The sequence below is a fragment of the Colossoma macropomum genome, unplaced genomic scaffold (assembly GCF_904425465.1).
Source record: "Colossoma macropomum unplaced genomic scaffold, Colossoma_macropomum, whole genome shotgun sequence".
Taxonomy (NCBI): Eukaryota; Metazoa; Chordata; class Actinopteri; order Characiformes; family Serrasalmidae; genus Colossoma; species Colossoma macropomum.
In genome coordinates this window covers 17,489,863-17,507,504 of record NW_023494802.1, presented here as the reverse complement: position 1 = coordinate 17,507,504, position 17,642 = coordinate 17,489,863, and the positions used below count along the sequence as shown (strand labels likewise).

The 17,642-nt window shown below is 43.3% G+C and overlaps 1 protein-coding gene across 1 annotated transcript in view; it reads right to left on the bottom strand.

The window, feature by feature from the left end:
- The window catches only part of myt1b (myelin transcription factor 1b), a 71,540-nt gene extending 54,270 nt beyond the window's left edge, over positions 1–17,270 (bottom strand). The window contains exons 1-2 of the mRNA XM_036591993.1: positions 17,189–17,270; positions 3,668–3,768 (exon numbers count right to left, since the gene is read on the bottom strand). Coding sequence (XP_036447886.1) covers positions 3,668–3,768; positions 17,189–17,213 — 126 coding nt within the window. The 5' untranslated portion in view covers positions 17,214–17,270. The remainder of the gene's footprint in view (positions 1–3,667; positions 3,769–17,188) is intronic.
- Positions 17,271–17,642: the final 372 nt, after the last annotated feature.

Here is a 17,642-nt window from a genome sequence, read left to right as displayed (position 1 = left end):
GGAGACAGAGAGAGGGGGGGGATCATGAATTCTACAGAAAGCGTACAATAAAGGCTGTTGGTTTTTATTAGTTAGAGTAAGGGGAGGCGCGCGTGTGCCTCCCTGCAGGCTGTGTGTGCTGCATTATTAATTATGTCCCTCTGCGCTCTCCGTATAGGCAGGCGGCGGACCTGCTCTCTCTCGCTGGTCTGACAGCTCTATGTAAATTGCTGGCTGGGGGCAATGACTCCACAAAGAAGGTCACCTCTCCTCCCCTGGTGTGAATAAATGAGCCTTTTATTCCTCTCCCCCGTTTACATGAGGAGTGCCAAACCCGGTGCCGCTCGGCAACCGGCGGCCGAGTGACAGGGCGACTGACGGTTTGGAAATTACCTGCGGACAGTGACGGACAATTACAGGAGTCCGATGCCGTCGTCAAGGAGATCCGTCCTGCCCGTCTATTATAGGCAGAGGACAAGTGGATTTAATGGAAGCACTGACTGACATGCAGGGGGGGTTATGTTTGTGTGTGGGAGTGTGTACTACCTGTATGTACGTCTGGCAGTTTGTGCAGAACTTGCATGTCGCTGCTGTCTCCTTTTTTGTCGTTTTTCAGTTTTTGACATAATTTTACAGCATCATCAGACTCTCACAGCTGATTTCTTTGGGCATAGCTAGAGCTTTTATTGGGCTGGCACACTGCTAAGAACAAAATAATAGTGCTACTGTATTAAAATGATGTAAATTTATTCTTTTCTCTGTACATAATTACATCTGTCCATCATTCCACATGAATAATATCTCATTACAACTGTTGCCAAAAGTAAACGCAAAGCCAAAGCTGTGCTGATGTATCATATCGCTGTTGTCGGAAGAAATCAACATTTTTGTCGTTTTTCAGTTTTTGTCATAACCTGAAAATATCTGTTGTGTTTTACATTGTGCGTAAATTTCATGAAGAATGGACCAAAAGAAATGACCGAAAATAACTTGGAAAAAAGTCTGGTTCCATTGACTTACATTAAAAGTAAAGAAGGTTTTTTCCTTTTCCTTTAAAGTTACCAGTTTGGAGATACAAGGTTTTCTTCCAACGACAGCAATACATACTTACGCATTTAAGCATGTGTACCTAAACGTGCAGTACTTGACGTTTTCTGTGTGTATGTGCCAATGCATGCACTATATGCATGCATGCTTATGTATGTGTATGCAGTATTTGCATATGCACTTACATTGTGCACCCATATGTGCTGTACTTGCATATTTATTTAGGTGTGTGTGTGTCTGCCTATGTACTAAAGTGCTTGTGTGGTATGTGTGCAATACTTATATCCCCATTTTTGGCGTTTTTTACTTTATTAACAAGTTTCAGTTACCCTTTCCTTTGTTTTAAAATTTCATAATGAATGAAGAGACGAAGAGAAAAGCTCCAAAATTAGTCTGACAGAAATATTTTTCCATTAACTTTCATTGCAAGTTAAGAACGTTTTTTTCCTTCTCCTGTAAAGTGATGATTTTTTTTTTGTGCATGCTTATGCTCCTTTGTTTATGCTTTATTATTTATCTAGTCGACAGCTGGGATAGGCTCCAGCACCCCCCCGACCCAGAAGGATAAGCGGTTTAGATGATGTGTGTGTGTGTGTGTGTTTATCTAGTCCCACCCCCCATGTATGTTTTAAGCCTTTAACACAAACTGAAGCTAAGCACAAGCCTCCGATTCCTCCGCAGCCTTCTAGATGCTGCTGATCTCTCAAAGTGTGGCATTATCTAATTGGATGTTTTTAAAAGCAGCGCTTGTCCCTTTAAAACATATCAAATCGGATCGATAAATCATTCGCTTCAGTTGCTTCAGATGAATCCTTTCCATCAGAGGCAAAGTAAAAAAACGCATTTACATACATTTACTAGGCCCCTGGGGAAAGAGTGTTTAAACTCTCTCTCCCTCCCTTTCTCTCTCTCTCTCTCTCTCTCTCTTTCTCTCTCTCTCACCTTCCACCTCTATGGCCCCTATCCACACCTCTCCAATGAGATTCCTATTAGGGCAATGAAAGAGATGGAAGGCTGCGCAAAAACAGGCTGTTCCAAAAAGAAAGGCATAAAAAAGACTCAGGCACCACTCAGAGGACAAAACACACACCTAAGCAGAAGTGGTAAAGCGGGAGGAGGGAGGAGGGAGGGAAAGGGAGCAGGGGAGAGAGAGAGAGAGAGAGAGAGAGAGAGAGAGAGAGAGAGAGAGAGAGAGAGAGAGAAAGGGAGGGGGACCTTTTTTATGCTGATGAAAATAGAGCAAACAAAAGCAGCTCAAGGACATACCCACTTTCAAACCTCTATACCCCCCTTAAATAATGCAAGAAGCCTCTGAAAATTACCTTTTGAAATTTGGGAGAGTGTCAGACAGGCAGAGACACAGTGTCCCAACAGCATATAGGACACTTAGTACATGCACAGTTCATTTTTAAGGAGGTTACATTGGCTCTACCCCGACTGGTATCAGGCCAAGTTGGTATAAACTGTGCAGGACTTTGTTATAGTGGTTAACCCTTGTGTGGTGTTGATGTGTTTGTTGCTTAGTGGTCTGGTTGACCCACCGCATTATTGTTATTTTATAATACAGTCACAACAATTTATGCAAAAATGCCAGATGTTTAAAATACCACAAGTGGCCAGCGTAGGGTTCTCCTTTAGCAGCTGTAGCCAGTCAGCAGCCTGTCCATGTTGTTCACCCTCATACACACACACACACAGACACACACACACTAACAGCAGGCCATGTAGGAGGAGAACAGAGTGAAGGACACAGCACCTCCACACTTTTACTCCCCGCGGGTTCACCTAACACCACATGTGTAATATAAATGTGTGGGGGGTGAACAGAGTGAAGACACTGAAAATGGGTTATTGTATATGTTCTTCACAGAAAAAGCCAAGAATCTGGGGTTGAAATAATAATAAATCACATCATTTTTTCCTTTGGTAAACATTTAAAATGGGTCCCACAGACCTGAACACCACACAAGGGTTAATTCAGTCACTGTCAACTCATTGGACAACTGTCATGTCACCAAATCGCAACTACTAGTAGTTTCAAGTCAATTAGCAACTTGTGAAGTTGTAATCAATGTGTTCATGAGGTATCAGGGACTGTACTGGCTGGTGATGCACTACACAGCTAAAGTATGAAGACGCCTTTTCTAATTAGTGAATTCAGCTACTTTAAGGTGCAACTATTGCTGACACAGTTGTTCATACACAGCTTTTACCGTCTCAATGGAACAGCATTACTAATAGAATGGGACACACTGGAGCAGCTACACATGAACCTAATGTCATCAAGCCCAATGTCAAGTGTCGGCTAGAGGGGTATAAAGCCACCCAGGATTGGGCTGTGAAGCAGTGGAACTGCTGGAGTGCTGGAGCTCCATCAAACACTTCACTCATGCTCTTGTGGCTGAAAGCAATCAAATCCTCACAGCAAAGGGGGGACAAATTTCCTATTAACACCTATTATTTCAGAAGATATGTAGGCGTCTACCTTTGAACATATAGCGTGTGTCAGAATTTGTAGAATTGGATAAAGCACCATGTGACTCCCTGCTCCTCTCACACCACAGTGAAGTTAACATCTCTTCTGATTGTTAAAGAAACCTGCGGACACTGTGATTGGATGGGTTGAACAGGGGGGACTCACTGTGATTGGTCGGCTGTGTGGTCTAAGAGAGGGCCGGCAGCGGCTGATCTTGTCTCCTCGCGTCCAGCGCTGGTTCAGGAGCTCCCCCCGATACTCATTCTCTGTTACAGAGAGAGAGAAAGAGAGAGATGGAGAGAAAGAGAGAGTGAACAGAAATAAGGAAGGGGATAAGATAGCAGGATAGAAAAATGGGAAAAAGGAATGGAGGAAGGAAATGGGAAGGAGAAATGAGAAAGAAATGAAATAGGAAAGGAGGGAAAAAAGAAAAAGAAATAAAGAAAGAAAGAAAGAAAGGAAGGAAGGAAGGAATGGGCGAAAGGAGGAAGGGAATAGGAAAGAACAAAAGAAAAAAGGAAGAAATATGATATAAAGCGAGAAAGGAAATGCAAAAGACAAATAAGAAAGAAAGAAAGAAAGAAAGAAAGTAAGAAAGGAAAGAAAGAAAAAAAAGGAAGAAATGTGACAGAAAGCAAGAAAGGAAGGAAACAGAAGAGACAAATAAGAAAGAAAGAAAGAAAAAAAGAGAAAAAAAACAAAGAAATTGGAAAGGACGGAAGGAAAAAACGGAATAAACAAGCAAACGAATGAAGGAAATGAGAGAGAAAGAAAGAAAGAAAGAAAGAAAGAAACAAACAAACAAACAAACAAACAAAGAAGGAAAAGAAAGAAAGAAAGCAAGAAAGAAAGAAAGAAAGAAAGCAAGAAAGAAAGAATGAAGGAAATGAGAAAGAAAGAAAGAAAGAAAGAAAAAAGAAAGAAAGAAAGAAAAAAAGGACACAGAAAGAAAGAAAGAAAGAAAGAAAGAAAGAATGAAGTAAGGTAATGAGAAAGAAAGAAAGAAAGAAAGAAAGAAGTAAGGAAATGAGAAAGAAAGAAAGACAAGGTGAGGATCAACACACGCGTTTGCAGTCTTAACAGTGAGCTAAGCACAGGTCTACCAGTGTCCAGTCTAAAGGAATGATTCAGCAGCGAAAGGTCCAGATCGGCCATCACCTGTCCACATAAAGTCAAACAGCTGTGTGTGAAAAGTGCAGCCTCAGCGCACGAAACACAAACCTTCCTGACACACACACAAAGCAGGATCTCTCAAAAGAACACGGCATTCGAATATGACAGCATGATTTCAACCAACCACATCAGCAGATTCCACCAACATCTGAGACTGATGTAGCTGCAGAGGCTGCAGTGAAAACGAAGGTCCACAATGAATGAAAAGTCATATAAGAGGCAGCAGCCTGTGAAGTCAAGGAGAGGCTTTTGGAGTGAATTGGAGATGAGGCTCTTGATAAAGCAGGCTGGTGCACTCATATATGCAACTTCTGTGTTCCTATTAACGCAGAGTACAGCAGAACCATATATCAGACACACACACACACACACACACACACACACACACACACACACACACACACACACACACGCACACACACACACACACACACGCACACACATGCATGGTAAAGTAGCTGAATCTCTGTCAGTCCGCTATTAGAATCAATCAAATGGGTGCATTTTTACTGAGCTTTTAGTGGGGTGTGTAAGAGAGGGGGGGGGTGACAGAAAGGGGGGTGGGTCAGGCTACTAGGGAGGGGCACAGAGTCAGTAAATAATGAATCACCCATAAATCAGTGCCCCCCTCCCCCACCCTGCCCTTTTTTTCATCAGGGTAATAGCCTCTGCCACAGCGCCGGATTGATAGACATGCAAGTTAAAGTAATAAAATAGTGTCCTGATAAAACCTGATGAAAAAAAAATGCCCCCAGAATGCACTGCTTTGGCACTCAGCACACTCTGTTCATATTAAAGATCATCCCATTCATCACCGAGCACAGATCAGTGTGTATCAGCTGGATCTAGGAGCGCGTATTTGGGTCTGAACCTCCGGCTCATATTCCTCATAATTTAACACTGTCAACTACGCAGCCTTGTCGAGGTGAAGACTCACAGGAGTTTATTTACTCTTAGAGCTCGCAGATGAAAGCGGATGCTTTATGATTATTAAAATAAACTGTCATGTAGGTGTCTAATAGACAACAGACAATTACTATTATTATTATTGGGACTGTTATGATTATTATTATTACTGCTGTACTATTACAAACAACAAAATAATAATAGTTAATACTTTAATACTGCTTTCTTTTTTCTTTTCATCTCTATTCAATATTGTATATTAACTGTAAAATCTTATCCACTGTTCATTTTACTCTTGTTGTGTTATTGTTTTGCTATCCAGTGTCGAGGAGCCGGATCCTCTTTTGAGTCTTGGTTCCTCTCAAGGTTTCTTGCCACTGTTGCTCTTGGCTTCCTCATTGTGGCTTGGACTCAGATTTTCTCTAAAGCTGCTTTGTGATGATGCCTGTTGTAAAAATCACCATATAAATAATTTTTGACTTGACTCTTAAACTCTAATATGCGGGTGTTAAAAATTACAGTCATATGCAAAAGTTTCAAATTGCATGTTTAATCGATTCTCTAAGTGAAAATAAATCACAGAGAACAAACTTAAACAAGGCTTTTTTCTGCTAATTTCAGCACACATGTTCTATTTACTTGCTGAGTTTAACAGACTGGAGAAAAATTAAAATGATAAAATGTGACATGGCTTTTGCACAGGCCACATTTAGGTTTTACTGTTTCTCTAATATGTTAAATTCAGTAAACACCTGCATATTAGAGGTCAAAAGTCAAGTCAAAATTTATTTATGTAGTGATTTTTACAACAGGCATCATCACAAAGCAGCTTTAGAGAAAATCAGTAAATAAACAATGTGCATTAAAATGAGCAGAAGGAAATAAAAGAAGGAGTAAAAGAAAGAAAAAAATGGGTAAGTGAAAGAAAGTAAGAAAAAATGAAAGAAAGGAAGGAATGAATGAGTGAAATAAGGGAAGAAACTTACATGGCATGTGCCATAACTTTCATTTTTTCCCAATATGGACATGTGCAGAAGTGTTTTCACTGCAGAGGACGTTTTCAGGTATTTTCAACAAAACATGTCATTTGCCCAGGAAATCTGCATATGACTGTATTATTGTTACTGTTATTATTACTTTACTATTACTACTACTACTGTTAATAATAATAGTATTAATAATAATAATAAAATAAGCATTATCACGCCAACAACTTCTTTTATTTGATCTCATAGCTTATTATTATTATCATTATTATTATTATTATTATTATTGTTATAATTGGAAAGAAGAAACCAAATTAGTTATTTTCCTGCTACACCCTGGCCTTTGCGTCCACTGTGTACCTTTCCATGTATCCGGTCTGTTCATACTTTATCCCTTAACCCGCCCTTCTCTCCTTCTCTGTTGTATCCTCTCATAACTTCCTCTCTCCTCCTCTCACTCAATCTGTCGTTTTTTTCCTGACAGTGGGCTCCCATCTGTCTCAGCCTGGGCACTAAAACACACCTCTGACAGAGAGAGAGAGAGAGAGAGAGAGAGAGGGAAAGAGACTTTGCCCTGAGAGAGGGGAGAGAGAGAAAAAGAGAGAGAGAGAGAGCTTGCTGTCAGTAAATGAGGGGCTTGTTAAACATGTCTGCCTTCCCTCTGTCTGTTTCTCGCTCCCTTCTCGCTCTGTCCGTCCCTAACATCTGCCCTCTTCTCCCAGCAAGTGCAGAGTAAACAAAGCAGGCAGATCAGATTTGGCTCCTTTGAAAACTCGGCAGAGCAACAGTAACGCAAAAAAGACAGGCAGGATGCCAATCATCAGAGGCAGAGAGCTGTAGGGCATTGTCAGTTAAAGTATTTCCAAAGCCTTTAATAGACACACACACACACACACACACACACACACACACACACACACACACACACACACACATTTATTTCCAAGCCGGTGCCGAACAAAACGCTTATTTTCCAACTTTCAGCTTCCCTCGCAAAAAGTGACTATAACAGCACTACTGTGCTTCCCCCACCCCGCCCCAAATTGCTCACTCGCTCTATCTCTCTCTCAATTTCAAGCCAAATAAACAAAACTGTGGGGCACAGACATCTCTTTTAAATCACACTGCTAAAACCCTGCAGGCTTAAGTTCACAGTTTTCAGGCTCTAAGGAAAAAACCTTATGTCCACAATATACCCCTGAGGCACACCACACTGACGCTCTACTCTGGTGGTGATCAGCCTTCTCAACTGAAGTGCTGCTTTAATTAGAGATCTGCAGATTCACTTTTAGCTGACTCCCTGGGACATTCAGACAGCTGGATAATTTTGACAGAACTTGATAAAGATGTGGGAGCGAATGTGAGCGAAACAGTCAGGAAATAGCGCTTCCAAAATGGAAATCCTTCCTCATTGTTGTGTAGCGTCTATGCTGAGTTTAGACAGACAAAAATCCATAGTTTAGATTAAATACGGGAGCAGGCCATAAGTGTAATCCGCAGCTGCACACCCATATCCGGTTAAGCAGGATTTAGAAGTAACTTTGACATGAAGGAAGCTTTTAACAAAGAGAAAGATCACAGAATTATGGTTACTTGCTCAATCCATGCAAACAATAATAATAAAAATAATACTAACAGCGGAATAATCATGGTCTCCTCCTTTTTCTTCTACTTACTTTTATTATTATTATGCAGATGCACTTCAGATTTAATAAAGAGAAAGTCGTTCTCGTCTAGGACGTTCTTACATCAGGCAAATGGAGGTCAATGGATGCTCCACTGAAGGTCAGTGGAGAATAATAAAATATAAAAATACACTTCACTTTATGCCGAAAAAAAGACACAAAGTTCCTTTGAGAGGGACTGACACTTATGTTAGATCCACAAATAGTGGAAGGAAGACGATTCACTCTGCCACTGCTCTTTTAACGTCCAGGTGAAAAAAGAGCCGTGCTTTTTTAAAAAGGCTGTTTTTTGAACCGAAGCAAGTCCTTTTGGCTGTGAGAGGCTCTTTGGCGCAGGGGTTCAGAAACACCTGTCCTGAGGCGCTTAAGTGGCCATGGACCTCTAAGGCAGGTGGGCTCTAAGGCAAGCAATGGCAAAACCCCAGTATATTGAAAACTATACTGCAATGTGTCCTATTCATCGTTTGGAACATACAGACAACATGTAACGACATATTTTCTTTTCAAAGCAAAACAAAATGCGTCCTACGTCAACGATCAATTGAAGCGCGCATACGATTGGGTGTCTCAAGGCTTGCGGCCCATACCGAATAGCTCTTTTCTTCCTTAATGGCAGGGGCGACCCTGACCCCCCTGGCCTCCGCCGCGCGGCCTTTCTGTGAGTGTGCGCTGAATGATAAGAGCCCAATTTGGCCCAGCTGGTCTATGGGACGAGTTTATTGCCCTCCCCACTCCGACAGTCCCCGTGGCACCTGCTGCCATCATCTCCAACTTCATGAAGAATATCTTCTCCAACATACGAGCCTGGCTCGTGCCACTGTACGCGCGGTGAGATCGAAGAAGTCATGATACGAGCAAACGGTAGCTTGAACAAACAGCTCCGCTCATATGGACACAGTAGATTAATGATCAAACCAGCGTGGCAGTCAAAAGCTTAATATTTTACATTAATGCAATGCTTTGGCCAAGTGAACCATCTGCTGGCCTCATTTTTTAATGAATCCTATAGAAAACAATTTTCAGCCATACGTTTACAAACACCGAATGTGCCAGGATTGCGAGGATATGAGAAAACACAAAACAGATGGCACCCCCACTCACTCCCCCCCCCTTTATTAAACTCAGAAGTGCCATCATTACGTTTCTGCACAATTTCCGCACACAGATAGAATCTGGGCCAAAAAGTTATTGAAAAAAAACGTCAGTTTCCAGGAGAATGGGATAAAAAAATAACAATAAATGAAGGACCGTCTAGAAAACGGCTGGTATACAAGTGAATGGATTTTGGAGCACGTTTAGATTCTATTGTAAGAGTAATGCCAATAATAGCACCAGTGAAGCGCTAGTAAGACACCAAACATCACAACAACTCAACACCAAAGAAGCTCCTATTGGATCTTTCAGTGGCTAGAACAGCATCGAGCAGACAAACAGCAGCAGTAAAACTATCAGCAGCACTAATGGGTTATAAGGGTATGATCGTAAGGCAATGTCATGGTTGGGTTCTGGTTCTTACGAGCTTGGGCGATGATTATTAAGCTAGTAAAACAGCAATCGGCAGCATCTATTAAAGGAGAATTCCACTGGCTTTTCAAAAATTCTGTATAACTGAATCATTAAGATGTAAACAAAGTCACTCAGAGTGGTCTGATGTGAAATGCTCCACTCTAGGGAAACACACAGAGTCAGAACGTTAACAGTGGTGGTGATAGGAACCAGACGTCTGAAATATTTAATGACACTAAAAGCTCCCTCACAGAAAGCTATTACATGAAGTGACCGTGAATAAGCTCGCTGCCCAATGCCTGAGACATTGTTTGGCCCAAAAATATATCTTTTAAAACCCATTCATGTTGAAAGGATGCATGCAGGACGTTATAAGGCAACAAATTCCTCAAAAGAAAACACATTTTTCCAGATTTATGACTATTTTACTATTTGAAACATTACATAAATATATATATATATATATATATATATATATATATATATGTATATATGTATATATATAAACTCAGAGGACGTATAGATTCACCAATGCTTTGGGATAGTAAATAAAAAGGCTAGACACCGTGACCCCTGGTTCCTATCACTTTCACTGAAACAAAATGTGAGTTCGTAAGTTTCAGTGAACCACTTTCCGTCAAACCACCCTGAATGACTTTGTTTACATCTCGATTACGCAGACTCATACAGGCATTTTGGAAAATTGGTGGAGTTCCCCTTTAAAGCACGAATTTATGGATCCCCACTCGTGCAGCGAATAAGTTGCACATACTTTGAACGGAAAACAAATCGCCTTCAAACAAACGCGCGACCACCATCTTGGTTGCAGGTGGTTTTGATGTGATCCCTTCGCCCAACGCAGAACATGTCGCGATGAAAACATGAGAACGCGAGACGGCAGCGGGGGGAAAAAATAGATTAAAAAAAAAGGAGGAGCGGTACGTGCGTGAAGCTTCACCCCTGACGAGAGAGAGAGAGAGAGGGAGAGAGGGAGAGAGAGAGTCACTGCCTCTTCTGCTCTCACTTCATGTCTCATGACTTTCTCTGGCGCATCTCACCAGGGGCGGTTGACATTTAAAGAGAGCATCTCCACTCTGTTTTCTACTGCAGGGAAAAAAACAAAAAAAACAAATGGCCACCCCCTCCCCACCCCTCTACCCCTCCTCTTCCTCTTCTTCCTCCTCCACGCCATCCGCGCGCTCGGCCGGGAGTCCGGTGCTACGCCCATTGTTCGACCTTAATTACGCGCAGCCATATGGAGAACTAACTCTCCGAGCCGCAACTACGAGGCTCGAACGCGGCTGAATTATCGAGGAAACACCGGGACGCTTGATGCTGGACGCCAGTTACGCACTAAATCCAAACAGGAAGCCAAAGACACGTAGCAGAAGCGTTCCCAGTCACAATCTACGAAGCAGCCATACGGTAGAAATGAAGGTTCCTGCGCCAAAGTGCGCAAACACACCGTCTCCTCTCCGCCACTTCCAACTCCTCACTCCTCTCCTCTCCGCACCGCCGGCAGCTTCTGACAGACATCGCGGTCAGAGTTGGAGCATTAACGTGGTCAGATCTCTCAGCGAAGCCCGTTCAGAGCAGCTTCGCTGAAGAGCTTCGAGGGTTCAGTAGGAAAACAACTTCTCCGGCCGTATCAAATAGCCATCAAACGCCTTCCGCGCGTGCACTGAAACGCCCTTAGCCCCGGTCTCTGAGGTTGGGCAGCGAGACGAGCCCAGCTCGCTTCTGGGGGGTCGATTTCGAGGCGTTTTTTGGAGAGCTTTGGACCGAGAGTTTTCAGTGGGAGTCTGAACGATCTTCGGAGTTGAGTGGGAGACGGCTGTGTTTTTTGTTTGTTTTATTTTAATGAAGTAAACAAAAACAGCCAAAATAGCACTAAATGCAAAAATACTAAGCACACAAATGGAGTGTTTTAAATATTAAAAAAACGCATCGTATTTACCTGAGTGAGGGGTAATTCCGAAAAAACAAGCGTCGACGGCTCGTGAAGGTCCTCGCTCTCTGTGCTCGTGACGGGCTCAGCGCGCTGTCAGACCGTTTAAAGCGAACGATCCCATGCACAGATGTTTATAAAAGGTCTAAACTCTGCTGCTGCTCTGCTGGTATCCAGATGGACTCGCTGGACGGGGCGCGAGGAAGCGGGCCTTTCCTGATGCTGATGCTGCTGCTGATGCTGCTGCTGTGGGTGCTGCTGCTCGGGGCGCGCGCGGCTCCACGGCGGGGCGGTCAGTGTGACTTGTTTGTAAGCAGAAAAACATGGCTTCATTTGCCTTTGTCAGCGAGAAAACGTAATATTGACTTACCTTTCCCTCATGAGCCATTGTCTCCCCCCCTTATCCCCCCCAACCACCACCAGCCCACCTCCTCCTCCTCCTCCTCCTCCTCCTCCCTCCGCCCTTTGCCATGACATCACGAAAGCTGTAGTAAAACCTACAGCATCAGATGGGCTGGGCTTTTGGGTACCCCCCACTATCACTCACTGGGCATGTGTAGAAATAGATACACACACACACACACACACACACACACACTCGCTCGCGCTCTCTCTCTCTCTTTCTCTCTAGATATAGGCTATAAACCCGTGAACGCTCGTTCGCGCTCTCTCTCTCTCTCTCTCTCTCTCTCCAGAAACAGCCTAAAACGCTCGTTCGCGACTCACTCGAGCGCGCGCAAATACTTTCATCCAATATAAGTGTTCAATAGTTGTCTATCGGACACATATTTGGCCGTCTATTGGAAACACTAATGTGTTTTGGATGTAAAATGTTTCTCGCGCGCACACACACACACACAAGCTCGCGCGCGCGCGCGCACACGCTGCAAGAGTCAGTCTGGCAGTCTGCTCTGAACAACTAAAGGCACATAAGCCGCTTATTTCGCGCCCGGTGATTAATCTTTAATATTCCACAAAAGCATGCATATGTCACCAGCGCGATGTGAACCTCTCCCCCCGCGCGCCGTCCCGAGTGGTACTGTCCGCTGATTCACACAATGCGATTTTCTGGGGCAAGGCGTCCACGCGCGCTCCAACTTACACAGCGCACGATAGCATCTATAGCGCTGCGCCCTTTAAAGGATACAGGCAAGAGACTTTTTTTTCAACGGACGCCTGCATTTACAGTCCCAGGAGGGGGTGCCAGCTCTGCGTTAGGGGCTGAAAGGCTTTGAAAATGGCCACACTGTAGTTTACCGAACTCGGTCCATCCCGGCAAGCAAAGCCACAACATATAAACAAACACAGAGTGAAACAAAGTGCGCTGAATTTACTTGATTCATTTGACTCACTTGATTATGAACGGACCAAAAGAACTGGTCAAAATACACTGTTAACAAAAAACACCGTTCTGTTCAGGATCCTTTTTACGTTCATCAAGGTACAAACAATGTAAATGTTCCCTCAAAGGTACAACAGTGGTTTTAAGGTCTGATTGTGAACCTTAAATAAGTTTTTCCAGGTGAAAAGTTTGTATTTGTACCTTTTCATAACTGAATGTTTTAAAACAGAACAGTAAAATAAAAGCCTGGAGACGAGACGGGGTGTGTGGAGTCAGTACAGCTTAGAACATATCATATCAGTGGATTATGGTTCAGTTATGTTCCCTGACTAAAGGTACTGAGATGGACCCTTGAGGTCCCACCCCAGTGACAGGAGGGGTCCTGCCCCAGTGACAGTTTAGTACCTTTATTTCTGAGAGTGTACTGTTATATTCAATTACATTAAAAGCTTAGACTTTGTTTGCACAATGATATATTACATTAATGCAATTGTGTCTTTTTAGTTTACTCACTTTTGGCTATAAGTGTGTATCAATGTGTCCAGTTTTTGTGGAAAAGATGTACAAGTCAGTTCACTGCATTGCAACTCAGTGTGATATTATACACATCCACTCTTACTTGTCATGCATGTGTAGAAACATAAAAAGCAAAACATATTTATTTGATGCTTAACTGGAAAAAACTGCACACAAATACATAAAAAAAACAACCTGACCGAAGCAGAGCAACACATAAAGCAACTTTAAAAGGCTGCCCAGCTACTCTACTAACATTACTAAGTGAACAGACGAGTGCAACTTGGACCGGCTCCCAAATGTTGCTCACACCGTTGTTTTGCTTTGTTGTTTTGTAACCATTAGTGAAAATGACAACCATTCATTACAAGCCATTTGAGAATATTCTCCACAAATGCCACTCTTTATCTGCTGTCTCCACGCTGCGCGCGGGGGAAATTTTCAAAAAGCCAACCTTCGCCTTTCACAAATTCTATTAAATTCTTATCTCTTTGCGGCAGGCTCTTTTTTCCCCCCCTGCTATCCTATTGTTATGCATTGGAGCTGAAATCAATCACGGAACGTCCACGCCGCATCAATATGATTTCGGTTCGCGCGACGCCGAGCAAAAGCTTCGCATAAGGAGACACAATCCAATAAACAAAAGGCCAAGAAGAGAGAGGGAGAGAGACAAAAAATATATATACACATGCAAAATAAGTTCCCCTGTCCTAAGCGCTTGGCTGAGACCGGGAGTCAGAGGTGCAGGGTGGTGCTGATTGCTTCTGTGAGCATCTCCAAGGATGTAAAGCCAGTGATGAAAGAAAAACAAGACAGAGGAAGCACGTATGAAGAGTCTGCACTCGAGTGAGCTTCAGCACCACAGACAGCTCCAGAGTGACCCACACGAGCACCATGGACAGCGACATGAGGCCAAACAGGCGGGGCATGCAGATACTGTTTATGCTCTTCACAGGACTCTTCTTTTAACACATTATCACAGCTTTGGAGACGTGTAGTTAACGAGATCCTTGAAAATGATGCCAGTTACAGTCGGATCAGTGATCTGAGTGAGAACTTTGTAACCTTCACTAGGATCAGCTGAGCGGCTGCTGATAAAAACATGAGGAAGTTAAAGCCGACAGAGTAGAATACAGTAGAAGAGAATGCCGCTGTCCTTGGTCACGCTTAGAGGATAGTTTATCTTCAACCACTGCCACAATCTAGCTGGCAGTTAGAAAGATTGGGACGAAATACACAAAGAAAGTATGCTTTGGAGCCACTTTTGGTTCCCTTACAGAACATTTCAAATGGAGGTTCTTCAAAGAACCACTCTGAAAAAGAGTCTGAGTGTGAAGGAGCTTTCTAAAGTTTAAAGAACCTCCATACGATGTAATTGAAGGTGTTCTCTAGAACCTTAAGTAAAAGACAAGAAAGATTTAAGAACCTTAAAAAAATCATGTCTTACATTTTTCCTATTACTGCAAACATTGTTAATTGGCCAAAACAAATTTAGTGTTGAATGTTTAATTTGGCACATAAACACTTGCACTGCTTTTTAGCTTCAGCCTTATAGCTCCAGTACAAAGCTAAAGAAGCAAACGTCTAAGATAGTAAGAGTAAAAACTTCGGTAAGGGTGGGGGGAACTGTGTAAATCCGTGTTTTCAGAGAACCACCTCATCAAAAGGGGAACATATACTGATGAAAGTCAGCACAGCTTAAAATGATATAATAACTGATTACACAGCTTTTCTTAGTTTCGGAGTTGACACAACTTGAGGGCACAAGAGCTCAACAAACTCAGCCTTCTTAGACAAAAGTTCTCTTAATTTTTTAGTTCTGCTTCTCAGTTTTTTTTTTAACACTCAATTTCACCACTAGCCAAAATTCTTTCCATCACTCAGTACTATAGACATTTTCTCCTCTTAGCTACTCACTTATGGATGGCTGTGGCATCGCTGCTCAAACTCACAACCTCCTGTTGGGGCGATGGCTCAGTCTGTTACACCACTCAGGAACACGTGAAGTATGATTTTGTGTCCATAAGTGTTTAATAGGTGTTTGTAGAAAGTATTTGTTGTTTTAGCAAAGCCACAGCTGTCCAGATCTGGCAACCCAAGAGGGGAAATGCCTGTTGGGACTGTGTGAGTCCCAGCTGAATAAAAAATGCAAATTCTTTTGTTTATCTAAGGGAGATGCAGAACTAGAGAGAGCATTCGGGACAATTTTTAACTCATCTAAGAAGTCAAGTCGGGCGAACTGTGGTGTCCTAAAGCTGAGTTAATTCAAGAAAATCTGTGTCTTCAGTTACTTTATCAATTTTAGTTGAGCAGACTTAGATTAGGATTCCTATTGAGAGATCATAAAATCAACAACGGACCCAAAACAGGACATCAGTATATATTTTCATGAAGGAGAAAAGCAGGAAAAGTTCTTAGCTCTAAACAGTCATTTGCTCTGGTGTGTCATCTGTTTCAGAGCCCACCACTTTCAGCCTGTCTAACCAGCCAGACACCGCTTCTGTTAGGCTGTGAACCCAATGACTCCTTGTTCCTCACCACAGCCAGCGCTGAACATCAGCCGCTGGGGTCAGCACGTCTCCTCGCAGCACAAAGAGCCCGGTGGCCGCATTGTGGCGAGAGTGTGGTCAGTATAAATACTGCATAAGGCGGCTCAGGGAGCCAAGTTGAGAGGCCCCAGCTCAGCCAAGGCCTGCGACAGATGGAACAAGCCGACAGACAACAAGAGAAAAAGTTTGTGAATGCGCCCCCGGGCTCGCATTGTCCCCTCCGCAGCCATTCTGCTCCCCGTGGACAACAAACCGCCCTTTGTCTAAGTAGTTCAGCGGCTCTGAAGTTCAGCAAAGGGCGAGAAAGATCCTGAAAGATAGGCTCAAACAAAATGAACACGCACAGCTCTGAGGCCATCCATCACAGGCACAGACGTGGCCTTAATAAAAAGCCGGACACATAAACAGACAGGCGGGCTACGGCGCACATTTTTCCATTAACCTCAGAAAATTAAGGCTTGTTTTTCAAACATGACCCACATTTTTTTCACAGTTTTCTAAACGAGGCTAAGTTGGGCCAGCTTCTTGTTCGAATTTTCCCGTTCCACCTTAAATGGTGCGCCTGAGACCGCGGCCTGAGGCGCCGGAATGGAACTGCTGCACCATTTAAGGTGGAACGGTGAAATTAGAACAAGCAGCTGGGGAAAAAGAAGCTGACCAGTTCCAGCCTCACTGTTCAACAGGTGACGGTAAAGTAACTAGCTTTTCCACAGAAATACACGATAAAGAAACGAGTAGCTACCTCAGAGGCACAAAGATGGCTAGCCTACTTTACATAAACTGCCTTTACGCAGCTCAGAAACAGCCCGTGGAAGAAAACCAGGAGACCCATTTCTTATTTTACTACTCAAAACAGAACATGCTGTAAAATAACCCTTTCATTTTTGTCACCAGTGTGTTCACTTTCACTAATGTGGTCTGTTCGTGAGGCAGCTGAGTCACTTTAACGTAAAACCGCTCAGTCTTCCCAGAGTAAACAACAAAGCCTGCTCCTCCAGGAATCTGTAACAGCTTCAAACCAGACTCTTTACAGTAAAGGACTGTGCTGAGAAAGCAGAAGGAAAAGCTGACTGACCTAAGAAAGATCCACACAGCTTCATGGTCGCGCTCTGCTGTTTCCGCCGCGCGAGCGCTCACTCTGACAAAGTAAAAACTCCTGAGGGGAAAAGTTCAGAGCAACCGAGTACAACTTCTCTCGCGCAGGTGGTGCAGGAGGGGCCTCCTCGGTCAACCAATCACAGACCGCGCTGGGAGTGCTTGTATCTCTGCGCTGGCAGACTCGCAGCCAATCAGAGAGCTCCGGCTTTAGCTTTCAACTGAATGCCAACACAAAGGCTGTGGCAGCAAATATAGTCAAATCAGCTTCCCTGTTAAAGGGGAATTCCACCGTCTTTGTCTCAAACTGTCTGCAGAATTCAGCCATTGAGATGTAAACAAAGCAGTGGCTTGATGTCAAATTCTGGTTTCTTTATGATGGTGATCAGTGGTGGACGAAGTACACAAACCATGTACTTGAGTTGAGACCCAAG